Source organism: Hylobates moloch, unplaced genomic scaffold (assembly GCF_009828535.3).
Source record: "Hylobates moloch isolate HMO894 unplaced genomic scaffold, HMol_V3 SCAFFOLD_7, whole genome shotgun sequence".
NCBI lineage: Eukaryota > Metazoa > Chordata > Mammalia > Primates > Hylobatidae > Hylobates > Hylobates moloch.
The window spans coordinates 51712786-51736141 of NW_026652282.1; the positions used below are offsets into that span (position 1 = coordinate 51712786).

The 23356-nt window shown below is 41.3% G+C and overlaps 2 protein-coding genes and 1 pseudogene across 10 annotated transcripts in view; 1 reads left to right on the plus strand and 2 right to left on the minus strand.

Moving 5' to 3' along the window:
• The window catches only part of ARHGEF9 (Cdc42 guanine nucleotide exchange factor 9), a 158937-nt gene that overhangs the window by 126500 nt on the left and 9081 nt on the right, over positions 1-23356 (minus strand). For 2 of the 9 annotated variants that reach the window (XM_032757061.2, XM_032757056.2), the window contains exon 1: positions 469-545. The exons of 3 other annotated variants lie outside the window; for them this stretch is intronic. In XM_032757061.2, coding sequence (XP_032612952.1) covers positions 469-477 — 9 coding nt within the window. In that variant the 5' untranslated portion in view covers positions 478-545. Of the gene's footprint in view, positions 1-468; positions 1287-23356 lie in introns of those variants that run through there. 4 more of the 9 variants (XM_058441416.1, XM_058441417.1, XM_032757058.2 and 1 more) reach the window with 4 other exon arrangements.
• Positions 648-827, minus strand: LOC131383897 (uncharacterized). Its single transcript, XM_058441418.1, has one exon. It carries the CDS (start codon positions 825-827, stop codon positions 648-650), a length of 180 nt encoding a protein of 59 aa, XP_058297401.1.
• Positions 14253-14548, plus strand: LOC116812212 (transcription factor BTF3-like; annotated as a pseudogene).

Genomic DNA, 23356 nt, shown 5'->3' on the forward strand with positions numbered 1-23356 from the left:
CACACCCGTGTCACTTCCCAAATTCTTGCTTCTCCTTAGAGACTAAAGAAGCATTTTCCCTAAATCCATTCCTCGCACCGATTATTTTCCCTCTAAATATCCAGTGCAAAGACTGTCTTTCCTACGATGTTAAATATTCATCATGCTCTTCCACAAACCCTTTTCCCCTCAAACAAACCCAAATGCACTCCTGATGGCAAGAGAGAAATTTGTGACTAAAATTCCCTGATGGAGTTTAAAGGTAGTCTTCAAGGAAATGAGTTAAGACACCACAGACAGCAAAGCCACTGTTTAAGGACGCAGAGCTTGCTCCATGAACGCCACATAGATTAAAAATGCACACACGCATGCACACTTAAATAGAAAGCATTTCTTCATCAACAATTTCACTCAAGCAATAGGCAACTATACGCGCAGGCATTCTTAAAAGACAAGACACGACAAAAGATTTAGGGAGAGATAATATACCAACGTCATACATATCACAGCGAGGCCATGTTGAAGCTCAAAACGTTTTCCCCCCTGAGTAAGAAAGCTTGTTCTTTCTCTCTCTTTCCCTGTCTCTGTCTGTGATTTTTTTTTTCTCGGTGGCTCTCGGGATGAAATCAAAGCGAGAGTTCGCGACAGCTCAGGTGGCTGGACTCCATTCAGCGCGTTCCCAGGAAAAACATGAGTATGACATTGACAAGCAGGAGGACTACAATCACGGCAAAAACGACTACAGTTTGCACATCCAGGGTCATGGTGCAATGCAGAACACTGTAGTGTTCCAGGTGGGGGGCCGGCAGATTGGGAGATGTCAGTCTCTGTTCTGTCAGACTGTCCATACAGCCACCATGCTAGAAAGGAGAGGAGGAAGTAGGGTGGTTAGGGAAGGGCTGGGTTTGGCGCCCGAGTTTAGTCGGGGGAGGGGAGGGGGATGGGGACGGGGTGCTTGGTTCCCCCCTTCTCAGGATTGGGCTGATCTTTTGTCCCTAGCTGAGAAATCTTAGCTTGCGCTGAAGTCGGAAGAGTCCAGCATTCTCTCTCGGGCGCCACGGGAAAGGCAAAATCCTAGCTTTCAAAGGGAAAGGCGGGGGGAACCTGTGAGTGGTTCTCCGGCGCCTGCTCAGTCTGTCCGGGCGTGCGTCCGTCCGCCTGCCTGGCTACCGGTCAGTCTCAGTCTCCCCTACTCCCTTTACTTCGCTCGTTTTCCTAAGCTTGCTCGCTCTCTTCGCTGGGCTCCCGGCTGCCAGACACTCGTTCGATCCCTGCCTTGCTGGCCCTATCCCTCTTCTCTCCCCATCCCCCGCTCAGCCCATAGGCTGCCTTTTTATTCACCGAGCGACTGCGGGCGCTTGCGTGAGGCGCGGCCAGAGCCACTGACATACCCGCCGACCAATAACAGATGCCGCAGTAGCACGTTCGCTGCCCAGGGGCGGGACTTGCGCTGGCGTGCTAGCCGCGACCGCCAATCAGAGGGCTCAAGGCTCCCAAGCAAGCTCGCTCTCCCCAGACCGGCGAGAGTCACCAGCCATCAGTTCTGGTTTGGGGGTGGGGAGCTTCTTGGGGGCGGATAGAGGGGGTATATAAAGAGATGGGGAGGAAAAGGACTGGGAAAGAGGGAGGGAAGGGACCCAATAGGATGCAGGGGGAGGAGATCATGTGAAGAGGGAGAAAAAGAAGAAAAGACCAGGAGGAAGGAGAAGAGAGGGAAGATAATGAAGAAAGAGAATTGTGGGGAAAGGCAGAAAAAAGGATGGGGAGGAGAAAGAAGGAATGAGGGTTAAAAGGATAGGTATCTGTGGAGAATGTATGTGTCTAGCAGCCACTTTGTTTGGAGCCTGGGCTAAGGAGGAAGCAAAGGTGCTTTTGGCCACTGCCTAAGAATTTACAGGCAACTCACAATTAGCTATAAAAAGCCAACAAACCAGTGTTGTGGACAGAATCACAGGGACACACGACAGAATTTCCAAAATCCAATTCTATTTGGCTTTCCCTGATACCACTGCCCTTACCTGGTTAGATTTCCTTTCTTAATTATAGTTTCTTCAGACTAGGACAGTTACCTTGCACTTTTCCAGCATTCTGGGTACTATGAAGGGAAGCCAGCATAGGGTTAAACATTCGCCATGGAAAATCCTCTGTAGAACTTGCAATCTGCTTGTAATCATTGCCCTGCTCTGTGACCTGGTATCTGGAGCTAAGGGGGGAAAAGCCATGGAGTGGAGACCAGAAGGTTTCAAATTTACTCTCAGCCCTACCTCAAACTTGCTGTATGACTTTTGGGCAATTCCCTTTTCTTCTCAGAGGTCTGTCTTCTGTCTCCCTCCTGTCAATGAGGACTTAGACTTATCTGAGAATTCAGTTAAACCTCAAAACACTCACCTCAGAAAAAAACAATTTCAGTGGTTCCCTGGGCCTTCAAACCAAGGATTCCCTTATACAGGAGATCTCTCAGAGCCTTTTTGCTCTTATAGGATTATATGATTAAACAGATAGGTATATACCTAAGAAAAATGAAAACACACCCACACAAAAACTTATACATGAATGCTTATAACAGCATTATTCACAATAGCCAGAAGATGGAAACAATTCAAATGTCCAACAACTGATGAATGGGTAAACATAATGTGGTATATCCATACAATGAAGTATTATTTAACCACAAAAAGGAATGAAGTACTGATACATGCTACAACATAGATGAGCTTTGAAAACATGCTAAGTGAAAGACGTGAGAAAAAGGCTTTTGTATGATTCCATTTATAGAAAATGTTCATATAGTTAGGGTAAATACTGTTTCATGATGCTTTTGTTTCAGTTATATATCAATATAAATGTACTGGCCTGTAATGTGAAATGTGTTTCTTATAGCAAGTAATAGTCAAAACGGTTTGAAAACTACTCTTCTAGATTATGTTGAGACAGATACTGGTGATCAGCACAGTACCATAATATAAGCAACTACAATCTTTCCCCTAGCCTTTGAAAGTTCAGTCTTATCCTGTCTCTATTTCCTCACTATCTTTTGACCCCTCAACCCACTGCATTCTGGCTTTACCCTCATTGTCCTATAGAAAACTGAAACCTCTTGTGAATAGAAAAAAAAAAAAAAACAACCAACTTGTTACTAAATCTCATGGCCAAGTTTCAATCTTTACCTTTCCTAACTTTTCTCCCATTTGACTCCACTGATGCCTTCCTCAATCCTGAAATGCTCCTTTTCCTTGGGAACACCATCCACATGACCTATATGTTTATGCTGTCTTCACTTCCTGCATGGGTTCTTCTTCATCCAGTCATTAATGCCATGATTTCTGAGTTCTGATCGCAGTCCCCTTTTCTTCTCATTCTGCGTTTGCACTGAATGGGCTCATCTATTTCCAAGGCTCGAACTACCATCTGTATTGCACATTGATGCACCTCCTTTCAACAAAATTACACCACCACTGGGGAACAAAACAGACACAGGACCTTGCTTGCATGTAAGCAGAGAGCTGCTGATGACTCCAAGGTAGCTCTCCTGGACCCCGGAAGTGAAGGTTCTACTGCTTTCTGGATATCTCCTCCTTAGTATCTCACAAGCATATCAAACTTAAAAAGTCCCAAATTGAAGTCATCTCCTCCCACTCTTGCTGGTTTCCTTCTTCCCCTGAGTCCTTTGTCTCTTGGGAATGGCAGTCACACACTGAACTAGCCAGAAACCAAGAAAGTATCTACAAGTTTTTTCTCTCCCTCACCTCACTGATGGCCAATAAGTCTTTTAGTTCTGTTGATCCTCTTCCTCCTTAATCTCTCTCATTTGTCCCTTTCTCTCTCCCTGCTGTCACTACTTTTAATCAGTTCCTCATCATCTCTGATCCATCACAATTCATTACCAGTTATCTTATGCTACTCTCCCTCCCCAATTAAGCTTCTACTCTTCTGCCCAAATTCTCTCCTCAAAAGCAGTTTTGCTCTTGTCAGTCTTGTGGTAGATACTCTGGATTGGTTTTTAAGGATCCACTCCTTCTAGCCCGCCTTCCTATATTGCTGAAAAGCTAAAAACCAAAAAAAAAAAAAAAAAAAAAAAAGAAAAAGAAAACTACAACAACAATAAACTGGCATTTCCAAGATTCCTTTGCAGCCAGCGTTCTGGATATGACATAGTGATGCCAATCATATGCACATGCACAGTATTTAGAAGGAGATGGTTGGTGAGGCAGAAGTCATGTCTCTGTTACTTCTGTTGGAAAGCACAATGGTGAAAGTGTTGGGTTTGTGTGTGTGTGTGTGTGTGTGTGTTACCGTAGGTTCCAGTGTCTAGCCATTGGCTTTGTGCATTCTGAGAGACAGAGAATGGGACTTTTTTTCTTTGTCACTGAGGATCTGGTAGGCATAGTGATACTCTAGCCAACAGATGGTTAGAGCTGTGGCAGCTTCCTTATTCCTAAATTGCAGACAAGGCAGCATGCTCCTAGAGCCCCTGACACCTCATCTTCCTGCTTGCCAGACAGAGCAGCTACCCTGACATTGTTCTTGGAGGCATAACCTAAAGCTTGCCCCTCCAGCCCTCCCACCAGTTTTGTAAGCACTTTATTTTCTATATTAAAACTCCTTCTGCTGAAAAGAACTACAGTGGTTTATTTTTGCAGCTGAAACCTGACTTATATAACGCCTCTGTTCAAAGGCCTTCAATAGCTCCTCGGCGCATTTAAGGCAAATTCTGTAGTGTGGCATAAAATTTCCTGCCAATCTGATGTCCTTTGGCCTCTGTATCCTCAGCTCTTACCAGTGCCCTCTCATTCTCTATTCTCTAGCTACATAGGGCCTACAGTAGTTCTCATAACTCACGAGGTTCTCTTGCCTCAGGGCCTATATAAACTGCTGCTTTATTTTTCCAGCTCCCCATCTCAAAGCTCAGCTGAGGTGCCACCACCTCCAGAAGGCTTTCTCTAATGTTCTCTTCCTCAACAATATTCTGAATGATAGTCCTCTCCCATAGGATCCTATGTTTAACCCTCTTGAAACATTTATTAAGATGTATTGTATTTTTTTCTTGTTTGTATCCTTTACTGGAATGTGAAGCTAGGAGGGCAGAGACCATGACTGTCTTGTTCACTGCTTTCTCCCTTTGTGCCCAGCGCAGTGCCTGACACTTAGCAGGTACTTCATAACAAACACCTATTGTATGCATGAATGTCTCCTTCATCCACTGGTCTCCACTCAAAGACTCATATCTTCCAACCACAGAAGGCAAGACCTGATGGAACCACAGAGAAAAATCTAAGCCCTTATATTCCAGGTTCACAGAGAAGGGAAGCAACTTGTCTAATATTATACAGCTAATTGCTGGCAGAGTGGGAACCAAAGCCTTTGTATCTTAAGTCTCAAAAGTACTTTTGAGAGATTTCAGACCCTGGAACATGGTATTTGATACCAGCCCTGTCCATATGTGGGTAGCTTTCTGAGTTATGTGACCAATCAACTTTGCTCACAATTTTTTTTTTAATGGAGGAGTCCTCTACATTTGGAGTAGCAATACCCCTCCCCAGATCTATCCCTTCTTGCTGACAAGTCTCAAGGAATTAGATAATCTCTTGGTCTAGCACAACTCCAGTTCCATCCTGCCATCCCTTCTGCAACATCCCCACTAATTGGTTATCCAGTCTCAGCTCCAACACCTACAATGATGGGACAGTTCCTCCCTCCCAGACAGCCCCTTCATCTTTGAGACAATCTCAGATGGTAGAAAGTTCTTCCATCTCTTTGAGCCAGATATTGTCACTACTTCTACCACAGCCAGGGCTGAGGAGCTAATCACTCCGTGAGAGGGTCTGGGATAATAATGCCCTCAAATTCACACTAGTTCTCAGGTCTGAAAGGCAATTCAATAGATTATGATAATGATAGTTAACACTTACAAACTGCTTACTCTGTGTCAGGCACTGTTTGAAGCCCTGTACATACATAAACTCTTTTAATCCTCACAACAACTCTATGAGGTAGGTACTATTATTGTCCTTATTTTATAGATGAGGAAACTTAGGCAGAATGAAGTTAAATAACTTGCCTAAGGTCACATGGATAGTAAGATATGGAGCGCAGATATAAACTCAAATTGTCTAGCTCTAGAGTCTGCTATTAAACACTATTCTATATAAATGCCAATAGGTGACACATGTCCCATCTTTCAATAACATCTGACATGATGTCTCCTAGGTCACAGGGATAAACTGTTTCAGTGTCTTGATCTGGGCCTCAGTGGCCTACCTATCAAACCCAAGATCCCTAGTTCTCAAACCTTTTCCTTCTGTCAGGGAAAAAAAAATTCCTGGTTGTCCTTTGCTTCTCATGTTTTGCATAGCTCCCAAAGACCCACTTCTGCCAGGAAGCACTCCCAGGCAAAGTTCCATTGTTTTTTGTCCTGATCCCCACTGCTGCTCACTTCCCATCCAACCCCTACCCTAGCTTCCTCATAGTGCCTCATGCTTGCTACAGTCTACAGATACTGAATCCTGTCTGTTTATTGTCTTAGCTACTGATACGACTAGATCCTCTTGCATGTTCATGGATATCATCTCTATTTAAGACAGGCTGCCCCCTAAGGACAAAAACTCCTGTTTAGTTCAATTATTCAGCACAAAAGTCACTACTCCTCCAAAATCAGTTCAATTCAATAAGCCCTTATTCTGACAGCTAAGGGATACAGAGTGGATCTCAGGGATTTTACAGTTTAGTGGGAGAGCTAATCAGTGATGCACATAATTTCAATGTCATACAGTAAGTATCCCAAGCACAATCAGGTAATAAATAAAGTTGTTGATGATTACAGAACAAATAAATAATTTTATGTTCAAAAGAGAAAAAGAGATCATCTCCTCCCAACCTCCCTGTGTAGGTATCCTCTCTACAGTATATGAAAGATGAGGGGGAGGAGGAGAAGGAAACACCTACTCACCTACTTTGGACCCACATGGTGCTAGGCCTTTTAACATATTATTTTACTTAATTATCCCTAGAAGTTTGAGAAGAAGAAATTGTTATCATTATTTTAAAAGAGTAACTATACCTGAGAGTGTTTACATCATTTGCCCATAACCATACAAGTTTGAGGAAGCAGTAGCAGGATTTGAATTGAGATCCCTTTCCAGTGCCACTCTTTTCTTCAACTATCTCTGGTAAGTTTTTCAAGCAGCTGCTGGAGTCTTTTCAGTAATAGGAAACTCATTCTGAAGTATCTGAGGCCATTATTCATTTTTAACTGAAATTCACTCTTATGGCTTCTGCCCATTTGTTAGAGTGCTACCCTCTGGGCCATGGAAAAAAAAAAAAAAGCTGAGTCCTGCTAAGCAATAGAAGGCAGAAGACATCTATTGTGGGTTCAAACCCTAATTTCTCCTAAGCAACCCCTCTGCATGTACATGCACACACACACACACACACACACACACACACACTTTCCATAAAGAGATATATTACCATTTCTTTAAGCTCTTCCATTTGTGACATGGTTTGCAGTCCCCTCCCCAGGCTCATTGCTCTTCAGTGTATCTAATCATTCAGAACACATATCCAGGTGGGAATGACAATGAGAAGTAGACAGGGACTGTCACCTCCCTTATTTTGAACACTGGTCGTCCTGTTAATGCACCCTTAGGAAAAATTATCTGTCCTCACATTCACATAAAATGGCTTATGCTCAGGGATGCTGATATGTCCCCACAATGCCTTGAAAAGTTCGTACAAATTGAGAAGAGCAGTGGATAAGAAGTTAAAACTCAGATGTAAGTCCAGCCTCTGCTTCTTGATAGCTGTGTGACCTCAAACAAGTCTCTTGTCTTCCCAAAAGCTCAAACGGCTGACTTATTTTTAGTGGTAGATTTTTAAAAGCACTGGTAGTTTTAAATCTTCAACAGCCTTGCCAAAGGTGTGGCAGGCACACCCTTGGTCTCAGGTGGTAACCTGCACAAATGACCGTGGGTGATTAGCTTAAGTTGAATAACTGGGTTGCATAAAATTGTGTGGTGGAGAGTAGAATTTTAGGGGGAAAATCAAACATAGGATTAAAAATCTGACTCTGCCTGAAGACTTTTTTTTTTTTTTCATTTGTTTAGCTATTTCACTTCCTCAAAGAATATTTCCCTCACAACCCTCTCTAAGATTATACCACATCATTCTCTACCCCCTTATGCTGCTTTTCTCTCATAGCCCTTATCACTACCTAAAATATTATATATTTTATTGTTTATTGATTTATTGTCTCCTTTATAAAATGTAAGCTCCATGAAAGCACATTGCTTTGTTCATATCTGTATCTTCAACATCTAAAATAGTGCTTAGCACTCAATAAATATATTTTTAATGACTGAATAACTAAATTAATGAATGAATGAGTGAATGAAGAGCAAGGCATAGCCCTGAGGACTTGCAATGTAAAATGTAAAGGAAGTCTTGTTATGGAAAGTATTCTCTGCTACAGCCTGAGAAAACCAATCTTCACCCTTCTCCCACCCCAAGGGCCTTCATTAGTAAGTACTCCTCCAAAAGGTACTATAAAGATTACAGTTTGAGAATTTCAAGATCTCTTTAGTTTTCTGTTCTCTGATGACATAGTTGCCACCCTAAACCACCACCCAGAAACCTTTCCCTCGTGAAAAACTGCCTATACCACCCTCCTGTGGCTAATGACTGAATAAATACCTGAGTAAATACCCAGGAAACAGCACTTTCCTTCTGTTCCTTCACATGAATCTATTTTGGGCCTATTTCACATTTATTTTAGGCCTCTTTCAGTTCTATTTCAAGCAAGCTAGTAGGCCGGACCATCTGGCTCTACTCAGGGTAGAGAGAGAACTGGTTGGAAAAGAGCAGCAAAGGTCTAAAAGCCCCTTTAGAGGAAGTACAATGGTTTTCTGTCAAGCTCAGGATCTTTCTGGGGCAGCTAAAGTCAATCATGCATCAGTTCAAGACTGTGGTGGGGAGTGAACATTTCTCTCAGTATCAGAACCCAGTGTTTACTTGCAGAGCCTAATCTCCTGGATAATTCCACTCCTGAGCCTCATAACTCATTCATTCAGCTAAGCCCCTCTGACCTCCATGTCCAGGTGTATTTGTTTACAAGCTTTATTTGAACTGCAAGCCATTGGACATTTGGGACACTAATCACTCATCATCAAATTAAGCATGGAGCTTTGCTTATAAGAGGTACTCAACAAGAATCACATAGATAAGCAGGTAGGTGGGCAGGTAAGTAGTCAAGATATGGTAATATGTTGAAATTGCAAAACAAGAAAGGAGGTGAGGATAGCTGGGGAGTTTGTAAGAGGCTAGATTATATGTCGGAGGGAGAATAAGGAATTCACTTTGAGGAACTGTATTTTCTGTAGAAGGCCAAGATAGTCTAGCAATGAGACTCTAAGTGAAGATGTTAAGAAAGGGCTGGACATCCCCAAAGATTGGTAAAGAAGATAAGTGTGCAGGACACATAAATAGATGGGGGCTTATAGAAATTCATGAGGACCTAGCTAAGACTGCTGAAGCTCTCTGTGGACTGATAGGGAGAGATTTTGAAGATATGCAATGTGGAAAAAGCAAGATGCAGAATACAGTTGACCCTTGAACAACACAGGTTTGAACTGCACAGGTCCACTTATACCGGGACTTTTTTCAATAAAAGTTAATACCAAGTATACCTGCCTCTCCTGCCTCCCATTCCACCTCCTTAACTTCTTCTGCCTCTGCTATCCCTGAGACAGCAAGACCAACCCCTCCTCTTCCTTCTCCTCTTAAGCCCACTCAATGTGAAAACACTGAGAATGAAGACCTTTATGGTGATCTACTTCCACATAATGAATAGTAAATATATTTTCACTTTCTTAGGATTTTATTAATAACATTTTCTTTTCTCTAGCTACTTTATTGTAATAATACAGTATATAAAACATATACAAAATGTGTGTCAATCAACTGTGTTTGTTATAGATAAGGCTTCCAGTCAACAGTAGGCTATTAGTAGTTAAGTTTTTAGGGAGTGAAAAGTTACACGTTGATTTTCAACTGCATGGAGGATGGGATTCGGGGCCCCTAATCCCCATGTTGTTAAAGGGTCAAATTTAGTATTATGATGTGTGATCTTTTAGGTAAAGAAGAGGGGAAAAATATATTTGGATTTGCTTATATCTGCATAAAGAAACTCTGGAAGGATACATAGAAAGCCATTAAGTTTGTAATCACTGATGGGTAGATAGACTGTACACATTTTTATAGTTTGATTTTTTACCATATAAATATATTATCTATTAATATATTAAATTTAAAATGTTAAATCATTATGTGATCTTAATAAGTCCTCTCTCTCTCTCTCTCTCTCTCTCTTTCCCCACCCCCTCCCCCCACCCCGTGCTTCAGTTTATCAAGCTAGGAAGATCCTAAGAGTTAGAAGTAGTAGATAGCCTAATGGCTAAGAATACAGGCTCTAGAGCCAGCCTACTGAGATCCAACCTTAGTTCTTCCAATTGCTAGTTGTGAGAACTTGAACAACTTATTTAATGTCATTGAGCCTCACTTTACTCATCTTTAAATCAGGGAGAATGGTATAATGTCATGATACTCAAGCTGCCCCTCATTTTGAGCAAACCCCTGACTCTCAGTCACCTAGTTTCCTCATTTGCAAAACAGGGGTAGGTGTTCATGAGGGTTTAATGAGTGAAAAGCTGTAAAGTACTTAGAACAATGTCCAGCACATAGTAATGTTCAGTAAATGATAATAAATACTATTATTTGAGGGTGTGATTATATGTGCCTAGCTTTAGGCAAATCATAACCTCTCTGAGCCTCAGTTTCCTCATCTATAAATAGAAGACATAATACCTGTCAAAGAGATGATGAGATCATGGATTTGAAAGTACTCTATGGAATGAAAAATTCAGTTAGTATGTCAAGAATTGTCATAGTTCAACTTACAGAATAGAGGAACATTTTTGCAATGAATCCATCCGACAAAGGTCTAATATCCAGAATCTACAAGGAGCTTAAACAAATTTACAAGGAAAAAACTAACAACCTCATTAAAAAGTGGGCAAAGGACATGAACAGACACTTCTCAAAAGAAGACATTCATGTGACCAACAAACATGTGAAAAAAGCTCAACAATACTGATCATTACAGAAATGCAAATCAAAACCACAATGAGATACCATCTCATTGCCATTCTGACTAGCAATTATTAAAAAGTCAAGAAACAACAGATGCTGGCAAGGATGTGGAGAAAAAGGAATGCTTTTACACTGTTGGTGGGAATGTAAATTAGATCAACAAGTGTGGAAGACACTATGGCAATTCCTCAAAGATGTAGAAGCAGAAATACCACTTAATGCAGCAAGCCCATTACTGGGTATATACTCAAAGGAATATAAATCATTCTCTTATAAAGATGTATGCATGTTGGCCGGGCGCGGTGGCTCACGCTTGTAATCCTAGCACTTTGGGAGGCCGAGGCGGGTGGATCACGAGGTCAGGAGATCGAGACCACGGTGAAACCCTGTCTCTACTAAAAATACAAAAAAAATTAGCTGGGTGTGGTGGCAGGCGCCTGTAGTCCCAGCTACTCGGAGAGGCTGAGGCAGGAGAATGGCGTGAACCCGGGAGGCGGAGCTTGCAGTGAGCCGAGATGGCGCCACTGCACTCCAGCCTGGGTGACAAAGCAAGACTCCGTCTCAAAAAAAAAAAAAAAAAGATGTATGCATGTGTATGTTCATTGCAGCACTACTCACAATCACAAAGACATAGAATCAACCCAAATGCCCATCAATGATAGGCTGGATAAAGAAAATGTAGTACATATGCACCATGAGATACTATGCAATAATAAGAAGGAATGCAATCATGTCCTTTGCAGGGACATGGATGGAGCTGGAAGCCATTATCCTCAGCAAACTAACGCAGGAGCAGAAAACCAGACACTGCATGTTCTCCCTTATAAGTGGGAGCTGAATGATGAGAACACATGGTGGGGGAACAACACACACTGGGGCTTGTTGGGGGGGCGCTGGGGGAGGGAGAGGATCAGGGAGAATAGCTAATGGATACTGGGCTTAATACCTGGGTGATGGGTTGATCTGTGCAACAAACCACCATGGCACATGTTTACCTATGTAACAAACCTGCACATCCTGCACGTGTACCCTGGAATTTAAAAGTTGAAGAAAAATAAAACAACACAAAAGAATTGTCATAGTAGAAAAAGGTGAGGTACTAAATGAAGATCTCACCTATTCAAGGCTCCCCCTTCCCACCCCCAGCATTCCAAATGAGAGTGTATCAGAGGGGCAAGTGTAGGTCTTTAAAGGCCACGAGTCATTTGTGTATTAAGTTTCAGGAAATGAGTCCCAGTTCCCACCTCCCAAAAGCAGAGTGGACAAAATGAGCTACACATCAGTGGCTGCCAGTCTATCATGAGATGCCAAGTGTTTCCATGTAACTATTCCTATTTCTAGGAGATGCTAGGGCTCAGTGCTGCCCCCGCTCCCCTCAGTTGCTTCTCAGAAAGGAAAGGAAGTAGCACCAGTTCCAAAGGCTCACTCTCCCCACTCCACACATACACCCAGTTAACAAGGATAAAAAAAATTAAAAAAACCCTTGCTTAAGCAGGAGCACCAACTCTCCAGATCTTAGCAACCAGCCCTTACAATCTTATTTTATGACATAGAAAGTTGTTTCATAACCATTATCTGATTTGTACCTCACAAAAGCCCAAGGAGACTGGAAAGGGGTAGTGGTGGGGGTGGGGTGGTTTATCATTCCCATTTTCCAGAAGGGAAAGACTGTTTCTGAGGAAGCAAATGAGTTGCCACTGCTCTTAGTGCTTCATGGAAGAGTGGAAAGAACAAAGGATTAACAGCCGGAAGACCCAGTTCCGGGAAAAGGGTTTTAGAATCTGTACAGTTCTATACATTTGGGATTTTTAAAAATTGTCATGCTAGAGTGAAGCCTAGAACCTGAGTTTCCCATCCTCCCAGCCAGAATTCTTGAAGCTTTACTATACTGTTAATGGAGAAGGGAAGAGCAAATAAGGAACTAGAAAAAATTATCTCCCAAGAATAACTGCACCTTACATGTAAACGGAACTTCAGAGCTTCCTAAATGCTGGGCTTTTTATCATATATCAACCTCATGACAACCTTGTGAGGGAAATGCAACAGGAAATAGGACCTAAAATTTTAATCACCCACATGCATACTTCTTATCCCTCTTCCCTGCTGTATTTTTTCTCCTTAGCATGTAAAACTACCATATTACATATTTAGTCATTTACCTAAGTATATATATAAGCATACCTAAGTATATATATAACTTCCCTTCTAGAATATATGTTCCCTGAAGACAGAATTTTGGTCTGTTTTGTACACCATCTGTTTTGTCTGTTTTGTACACACATCTAGTGCCTAAAACAGTGCCTGCTACATAACAGATGCTCAATAGTACTGAATGACTGAATGAATGTGTGTGCATGCACATTGAGAGGAGGAAATGGAGGGAGGGAGAAAGGCCCCATTTGTGTGTGAATAAACTGATATCCAGAGGAGTTAGGTAATTTTTCTAGGAATGACTTCTGAAGTGTCTTGTTTCAGCCTGTTCCCCTCACCCTACTGCTTGGCTGGTTCAGTGGCATCTTACCTGGGCCAAAAGAAACGTTTGCTACCAATGCCTCTGTCCTCTCTAGGGCCAGCTCCAGGCTTGATGGCTACAGGTTGGCTGAGGTTCACAGTAACAGAGTGCCTGTTATGTCTACAAAAGGCATTCTGTCAGGCATCACTGCCTTTACATACCCAAATGTATGCACCTCACAAACACTCAAAGGACTTCTCTGAGTTTTCATCCTCTCTGGAATGTACAATGGTGAAAGAAGAAAGGGCAAAAGTCATTTGAGTCTTCTCAGCATATGAACTGAGTGTCCCTCTCTTCCATGCCCTACCTGCATTTTCCTCACTAAAGAACTGTGCCCCTCTATCTCCCATCTTGTGTCCCTGCGTGTGTGTGCCTAACCTCAGCTGAGCCATCCAAGACCCCTGATCTCCAACCCTAGTCCCCCACGAGGCCCCTCATCCACTCCGACAAGATGAAAGAAACAATCATGGGCCAGGAAAACCCACCAAACTGCAGGAAAGGAACTGCTCCCAGAAAGAAGGAGGTGGTTCATAAAACAGCCACAGCAGATGATTAAAAACTTCAGTTCTCCTTAAAGAAGTTAGAGGTAAACAATGTCTCTGGTGTTGAAAAGGTGAATATGTTTACAAACCAAGCAACAGTGATCCACTTTAACAACCCTGAAGTTTAGGCATCTCTAGCAGTGAACACTTTCACCATTACAGGCCATGCTGTGACAAAGCAGCTGACAGAAATGCTACCCAGCATCTTAAACCAGCTTGGTGCAGTTTGGCTAGTTTAAGGAGACTGGCTGAAGCTCTGCCTGAACAATATGTGGATGGAAAAGCACCACTTGCTACTGGAGAGAATGATGATGATGAAGTTCCAGATCTTGTAGAAAATTTTGATGAGGTTTCCAAGAATGAGGCAAACTGAATTGAGTCAACTTCTGAAGAAGATAAAACTTGAAGAAGTTACTGGGAGCTGCTATTTTATATTATGACTGCTTTTAAAAAAATTTTGTTTATGGATCTGATAAAATCTAGTTCTCTAATATTTTTAAGCCCAAGCCCCTTGGACACTGCAGCTCTTTTCAGTTTTTGCTTATAAACAATTCACCCTTTGCAGCTAATTAAGATGAAGAAGCCTGGGAATAAAGTTTGAGACAAAGGTTAATAAACTTCTTTAGTTAAAAAAAGAAGAATTGTGCCTACCTCATAAGATTGTTGAGAAGATTGTATTAGATACACATGCAAAAACATTTAGAACAGTGCCTGGCACAAAACAAATGCTGGCTTGGGAAAGGTAAACTATCTTTCTTAAGACATACTACATTTATAACCTTATTCCTGGTACCCCTCGCCTCTAGAATGAAGGAAGCTGGGCAGTGTTCACTCCTGGCAAGTGAGAAGAGTAATGACCAAATAACTACTATGGAGTTACACATCTGGTTTTCATTCTGGCTCTTTTTGGAGATAGTTGAATGGAGAAGATATTCCCCCTCTTCCAGCCTTAGTTTCCCCACCATTAAAGTAGGGAGAGTGTTGTTGTGAGGATTACATGAATTCATGCATGTCAAGGCACTTTTTCTTTATTTCAGTAGCTTTTGGAGAACAAGTGGTTTTTGGTTACATGGATGAATTTTATAGTGGTGAAGTCAGATTGTAGTGCACCTGCCACCCAAGTATTGTACGTCGTACCCAATATGTAGTTTTTTTATTTTTCATCCTCCAACCCTTCCCCTTCTGAGTCTCCAATATCTATTATACCACTTTGTATGCCTTTGTGTACCCATAGCTTAGTTCCCACTTATAAGTGAGAACATACAGTATTTGATTTTCCATTCCTGAGTTACTTCACTTGTAATAGGAGACTCTAGCTCCATCCAAGTTACTTCAAAAAACATTATTTAGTCCTTTTTTAAGGCTGAGTAGTATTCCATGGTGTTTATATACCACATTTTCTTCACCCGCTCATCAATTGTTGGGCACATAGGTTAATTCCATATCTTTGCAATTGTGAATTGTGCTGTGATAAACATATGTGTGTGGGTGTCTTTTTGATATAATGACTTCTTTCCCTCTGGGCAGATACCCAGTAGTGAGATAGCTGGATCAAATGGAAGATCTACTTTTGGTTCTTTGAGAAATCTCTGTACTGTTTTCCATAGAGGTTGTACTAATGTACACAATATTGTTTGACTCTGTGTCACCACGCAAATTTTACCTTTAATTGTAATAATTCCCACGTGTTAAGGGAGGGGCCAGGTGGAGGTAATTAAATCATGGGGAAGTCTCCCCCATATGGTTCTTGTAATAGTGAGTGAGTTCTCATGAGATCTGATGGTTTTATAAACATTTGGCATTTCCCCTGCTGGTACATTTTTTCTTTGCCTGCCACCATCCACTTAAAATGTAACTTCCTCCTCCTTGCCTTCCACCATACTTGTAAGACCTTCCCAGCCATGTGAAACTGTAAGTCCAATTAGAACTCTTTCTTTTGTAAATTGCCCAGTCTCAGGTATGTATTTATCAGCAGTGTGAAAACAAACAAATACAGTAAATTGGTACCGGGAGTGGGGTGCTACTAAAAAAAAATCCCAAAAATGTGAAAGAAACTTTGGAACTGGGTAACAGGCAGAGATTCAAACAGTTCGTAGGGCTCAGAAGAAGACAGGAAAATGTGGGAAAGTTAAAAACTTCCTAAAAACTTGTTATATGGCTTTGCCCAAAATGCTAATAGCAATATGAACAATAAAGTCCAGCTACGGTGGTCTCAGATAAACATAAGGAACTTGTTGGTAACTGAAGCAAAGGTAACTCTTGTTATGTTTTAGCAAAGAGACTGGAGGCATTTTGCCCCTGCCCTAGAAATTTGTGAAACTAAACTTAAAAAAATAATTTAGGGTATTGGGTAAAAAAAAAATTCTAAGCAGCAAAGCATTCAAGATGTGACTTGGGTGCTGCTAAAGACATTCAGTTTTGTAATAAAAGCAAACATGAAAGTTTGAACAATTTGCAGCCTACCAATGCAATGAAAAAAAAATCCCATTTTCTAAGGAAAAACTGAAGCAGGCTGCAGAAATTAGAGTAAGTAACAAGAAGTTAAATGTTAATCCCCAAGACAATGGACAAAGTATCTCCAGGGCATGTCAAAGGTCTTCATGGCAAGCCCTGCCATCACAGGCATAGAGGTTTAGGAGGAAAAAATTGTTTCTTGGGTCAGGCCCAGAGTCCCTCTGCTGTATTCAATCCAGGGACTTGGTGCCCTGTGTCCCAGCCACTCCAGCCATAAATAAAAGGGGCCAAGGTACAGCTCAGGCTGTTGCTTCAGAGGGTGCAAGGTCCGAGCCTTGGCAGCTCCCATGTGGTGTTAAGCCTGTGGATGCACAAAAGTCAAAAATTAAGGTTTAGAAACCTCTACCTAAATTTCAAAAAATGTATAAAAATGCCTGGATGCCCAGGCAAAAGTTTGCTCTGGGAGGGGGGGATGCATAAAAAACCTCTGCTAGGGCAGTGTGAAAGGAAAATGTGGGGTTGAGCCCCCACACAGAGTCCCTACTGGGGTACCACCTAGTGGAGCTGTGAGAAGAGGGCCACTGTCCTCCAAACCCCAAAATGGTAAATCCACTAACAGCTTGCATCTTGCGCCTAAAAAAGCTGCAAACACTCAATGCCAACCCGCGAAGGCAGCCAGGAGGGAGGCTGTTCCCTGCAAAGCCACAGGGGTGGAGCTGCCCCAAACCATAAAAACTCACCTCTTCCATCAGTGTAACCTGAATGTAAAATATAAAGTCAAAGGAAATCATTTTAAAGCTTTAAAATTTAACTGCCCACCTCTTACATCAGCGTAACTGGAATGTAAAATATAAAGTCAAAGGAAATCATTTTAAAGATTTAACATTTAATTGCTCCACTGGATTTGAAAGTTGCATGGGGCCTGGAGCCCCTTTGTTTTGGCCAATTTCTCCCATTTAAAATGGCTTTGTTTACCCAATACCTGTACCCCCACTGTATCTGGAAAGTAACTAGCTTGCTTTTAATTTTGCAGGCTCATAGGCGGAAGGAACCTGCTTTGCCTCAAATTTTAAAATGTAAACTTTTGCGTTAATGCTAAAATAAATTAAGGCTTTCGGGGACTGTTGGAAAGGCAAAATTGGTTTTAAAATAAGGACCAGGGGGAATATATGTTTATCATACCAACTGACCGAAAATTATAAATCCTATTGAGATAATTAAATCATGGGAGTGGTTTCCTCCTACTGCTCTCATAATAGTGAGTGAGTTCTCACAAGATCTGATGGTTTTATAAGTACCTGGCATTTCCTCTGGTGGTACATTCTCTTTGCCTGCTGCCATCCACATACAATGTAACTTGCTCCTCCTTGCCTTCTGCCATAATTGTGAGGCTTCCCCAGGCATGTGAAACTGTAAGTCCAATTAAACCTCTTTCTTTTGCAAATTGCCCAGTCTCAGGTATGTCTTTATCAGCAGCGTGAAAACAAACTAATACAGTACATTTCTACCAGCAGTATATAAGTGTTCCCTTTTCACCACATAAATGCCAACATCTATTGTTTGTAGACTTTTTAATAATAGCTATTCTGGCTGAGTAAGGCTGTATCTCATTGTGGTTTTAGTTTGCATTTCCCTGATGATTAGTCACATTGAGCATTTTTTTCATATGTTTGTTGGCCATTTGTACATCTTGTGAAGGTACTTTGAAAATATGAAACACCAAATGAATGTGAAAGATTATTATTACATTGAAATAGTAAAGACTATCATTAATTGAGCCCTTGCTATATGAAATACACAGTACCAAGTGCTTTAAATGATTATTATTCATTTAAATTCATATTATTTCATGCTCAAAACAATAGTACCAATGACTGGATATTATCATTTTTCCAATTTCGTAGGAAAGGCATGACGGTCAATTTTATGTGTCAACTTGGCTGAGCCACAGTGCCCAGATAATTGGTTGATTATTCTGGATATTTCTGTCAAGGTATTTTAATAGATGAGATTTACATTTAAATTGGTGGACTTTGAGTAAGGCAGAATACCCTGCATAATGTAGGTGGGCTTCATCCAATCAGTTGAAGAACTTTTTTTTTTTTTTTTGAGACAGAGTCTCATTCCATCATCCAGGCTGGAGTGCAGTGGTATGAGCTCGACCCACTGCAACCTCCGCCTCCCAGGTTCAAGTGATTCTCATGCCTCAGCCTCCCAAGTAGCTGGAATTACAGGCATGAGCCACCACGCCTGGCTAATTTTTGTATTTTTAGTAGATACAGGGTTTCACCATGTTGGCCAGGCTGGTCTTTAATTCCTGACCTCAGGTGATCCACCTGCCTCAGCCTCCCCGACTTTTGGGATTACAGTCACGAGTCACCATGCCCGGCTTAAAGATCTTAATGGAATTAAAGATTGACCTTCCCTGAGCAAGAAGGAATTCTGACAGCAGACTGCCTTTAGACTCTGACTGCAACTCTTCCCTGGGTCTCCAGCCTGCCTACCTACCCTGCAGATTTTGGACTTGCACCACCAAAACTGTGTGAGCCAATTCCTTAAAATAAATCTCTCTTTCTCTATGTATGTACATATCTTGTTGGTTCTGTTTCTCTGGAGAACCCTCACTAATAAATATGGAAACTGAAGCTTAAACAGGTGAAGTCACTTACTCAAAATTACACAGCTGGTCTGTGGCAGAGCCAGAAACCTAGGGGTCATCTTCCTTGTTACTTTTCTGTCTTACATGTCTCTGAATTAATTCACCAGCAAGTCCCATTGATTTTATTTCAAAAATGGATGTGGGTCTTCCTTCCTCTATCCAACTCCAGTAGCTGCATGGATTTTTGCAGCAGCCACTCAATTGGGCTTACCATCTCCTATCCATTCTCTACAGGGCCTGCAAAAGTCCTTTTCTTGTATCACAAAGCAGACCCTATCATTCCACTCTTTAGAACACTTCCTATTGTGTTTAAAATAAATAATGCTTGCCATGTGCCTAGTACTGCCATGCACACTGTGAGCATGTTAACTCACTTAATCCTCACAATAACAGTATGAATAGTGTCATTATTTTCCTCACTTTTCAGAGGGCGTTACTGAGGCACAGAAAGATTAGGTAACATTCTCAAGGTCACATAGCTAAGCAGTGACACAGTCAGAATTTGAACCCAGGGAGTATGGTTTCAGAGTCTGTGCTATTGACTACTGAACCACACTAACTTTGAGTATAGCCAATGCATACTTTCCTAGGGCTTACAAGGTTCTTTGTAAGCTGGCCCCTGCCTTACTCTCTACCCTCCTATCATGCCACTTGTCTCCCTCTCTCACTGTGTCAGTCACACTAGCCTTCTTTCTGTCTCTTAAGTGTATCAAGTTGTTTCAACCTGAGGGCCTTTGCATATGCTATTCCCGCTGCCTCCCCTCAACTTCCCGTAAGCCTCGCTGTCTCTTCCTTTTTTTAATTGTAATCCAAATGTGTCAGGATCTTTCCCCAAGTCTCTACACAACTAACTCAGCTGAAATGTCACTTCCCTGGTGTGCTAGGATGACCCTTTGACTGTATATGTCCTCATGGCAATAGGATCTCTTAGTGATAACTAAATGCATTTCTCTCCTCCACTGTCCAGTTTCCATCATCTAGCAGCTTAATCACTTACAGAACTAACCACATTCTAACACACATACACACACACAAAAAAAAAACAAAATCAGTATCATATGAAAACTTTAAAAGCAATGATATCTTAAGAAGAAGCTCCTCACATTATATCACAGGACTGTTTGGTGTTTTTCTCAGTCTTTTCTCTAGCACAGAATCCAGGAAGCCTTGGGTTGGGGCAGGAGGGATTGTTCCTTGTGAATAAAATTCCTATTGGATTTCTCAGCACTCATAGAAGAAGGTATGATCTTCTAAAGTATAAATTCAGCAAAGTGGGAAAGATCATACTCTGCCCACCCAAGTGTGTGTCTCCTCTGTCCTGTCAGGAATAATAATTACTCCCCACATAGATACAGAGTAGCTCAGTTCACACAGCACTTTCCCATCTATACCTACTCAATCATCTGATTCTCACAGCAGACTGGGAAGACAAGCGAGGGCTATGTGATAATTAATTTTAATGTATCGACTTCACTGAGCCACAGGGTGCCCAGATATTTGATCGAACATTACTCTGGGTGTGTCTGTGAGGACTTTTCCAGATGCAATTAACATTTGAATCAGTAGACAAAGTAAAGAAGATTGCCCTCCACAATGTGGATGAGCCCCCATCCAATCAGTTGAAGATATGAATAGAACAAAAAGGCCGAGTAAAAGGGAATTCCTCCTGCCTGACTGCTTGAGCTGGGACATTGTTTTTTTCTAGCCTTAAGACTTTGGACTGAAACATCAATTTTTCTTGTGTCTCAAGACTGATGGCTTTCAGACTGGCATTCACATCATCAGTTCTTCTGGTTCTCAGGCCTTCATACTAGGGCTACACCTACACATTAGCTCTCCTGGGACTTGAGCTTGCAGAATGCAGATCTTAGGACTTATCAGCCTCCATAATCATGAGCAAATCCATTATAATATCTATCTATCTATCTATCTATCTATCTATCTATCTATCATCTATCTATCTATCATCTATCTATCTACTTATCCACTCACCCATGCATTCTATTGGTTTTACTTCTCTAAAGAACCTTTACTAATACAAGATGTTACCCTCATTTAATTGATAAGGATCCTGAAGTTCAGAGAGGTTTAGCAATTTGGCCAAGGACACATAGTGACAGCTGCTGGTGGAGGCAGGATTCAAACCCAGGTCCATCTGAGTTTTAATCATACATTTTTCCCATGAAATTTCTACAACGGACGTTCATTTCAGTCAGAGTATTTGAGATTGCCTGTCATAATATCTGTGTAATCTGCCTCTGGTTGTCAAATGCAACCCCTCTCCTTTTCCAACCCACTCTGCCAGTGTCCTGTGTTGCCAAAGGAATCCTCCACTACTTTGTTTCATCATGTCATCCTTTCTACCAAGCAAAGCTTCTGAGCTCTTCTTGTTCTAGCCCCAGTACACATTGCTAGAATTACAGGCTCCAGCCACACCAGAACACTAATGTGCTATTTCCAGAACTTATTGTTCCTTTAATGCCTTGATTCTTTATCTTATGTTGTACCCTCTGCTTGGAACAACTCATGCTTCACCTACCATGCCTACTCCCCATCCCATGCAACTGTGCTATGTGAATGGCTGTAAAAATGCAGTTTATATAAATTCCCTAGAAGATAACATAGAAAACACTATTCTGGACATAAGCCCTGGAAAAGATTTCATGACAAAGACACCAACAACAATTGCAACAAAAACAAAAATTGACATATGCAACCTAATCAAACTAAAGAGCTTCTGCATAGCAAAAGAAACAGAGTAAACAGACAACTTACAGAATGGGAGAAAATGTTTGCAAACTATGTATCCAACAAAGTTCTAATATCCAGAATCTACAAGGAACTTATACAAATCAACAAGCAAAAAAAAAAAAAAATACAACCTCATTAAAAAATGAGCAAAGGACATGAACAGTCATTTCTCAAAAGAAGACATACATGTGGCCAACAAGCGTATGAAAAAATATTCAACATAATTAATCACTAGAGAAATGCAAGTCAAAACCACAATGAGATACCACCTCACACCATTCAGAACGCCTATTATTAAGAAGTCAGAAAATAACAAATGCTGATGAGGTTGCAGAGAAAAGGCAACACTTAGACACTGTTGGTGGGAATGTAAACTAGTTAAGCCACTGTGGAAAGCAGTTTGGAGTTCAAAGTTCAAAGAACTTAAAACAGAGATACCATCTTACCTAGCAATCCCATTACTGGGTATATAGCCAAAGGAATATAAATCATTCTACCATAAAGATATATGCACATGTATGTTCATCACAGCACTATTCATAATAGCAAAGACATAAAATCAACCTAGATGCCCATCACAGTGGATTGGATAAAGAAAATATGGTACATATACACCATGGAATACTACACAGACATAAAAACGCAACAACATGTCCTTTGTGGCAACATGGATGGAGCTGGAGGTCATTATCCTAAGCGAATTAACACAGAAACAGAAAACCAAGTACTGCATGTTCTCACTTACAAGTGTGAGATAAACATTGAGTACACATGGACACAAAGAATGGAGCAACAGACACTGAGGCCTACTTGAGGGTGAAGGATGTGAGGAGGGTGAGGATTGAAAAACTACCTATTGAGTAATATGCTTATTACCTAGGTGAAGAAATAATCTATACATCAAACCCCATGACACACAATTTGCCTATATAACAAACTGGCACACATACTCCTTGAACCTGAAATAAAAATTAGAAGATAAAAATAAAAATAAAAAATAAAATAAAATAAAAAGTACATTTAAATACTGTCTCTTGGAAGCCCTATACAATATGCTGAACCCCTCGCCCACCACGTTCTTGCTCCCCTATTTCCCTACATTATCTTCTATATACATTCCTAAAGCATTTAGTCCAGCCTGTCTTTATTTCCCCCCTACTCAATACTAAGCTGCTTGAAGACATAAGCCATACCTTCTTTGACTCTCCCACACCTCAGCCCAGTACATTTTGTGTGGGGGATAGAGGGGATACAGGATGAGAAAAACCCCCTTTTTCCAAAATCTTAAGCAACAATCCAATGTATAAAGCAAAGGCC

Coding starts and splice junctions, on each gene's coding strand:
- LOC131383897 (XM_058441418.1), bottom strand. CDS start 827: ATGGACAGTCTGACAGAACAGAGACTGACATCTCCCAATCTGCCGGCC.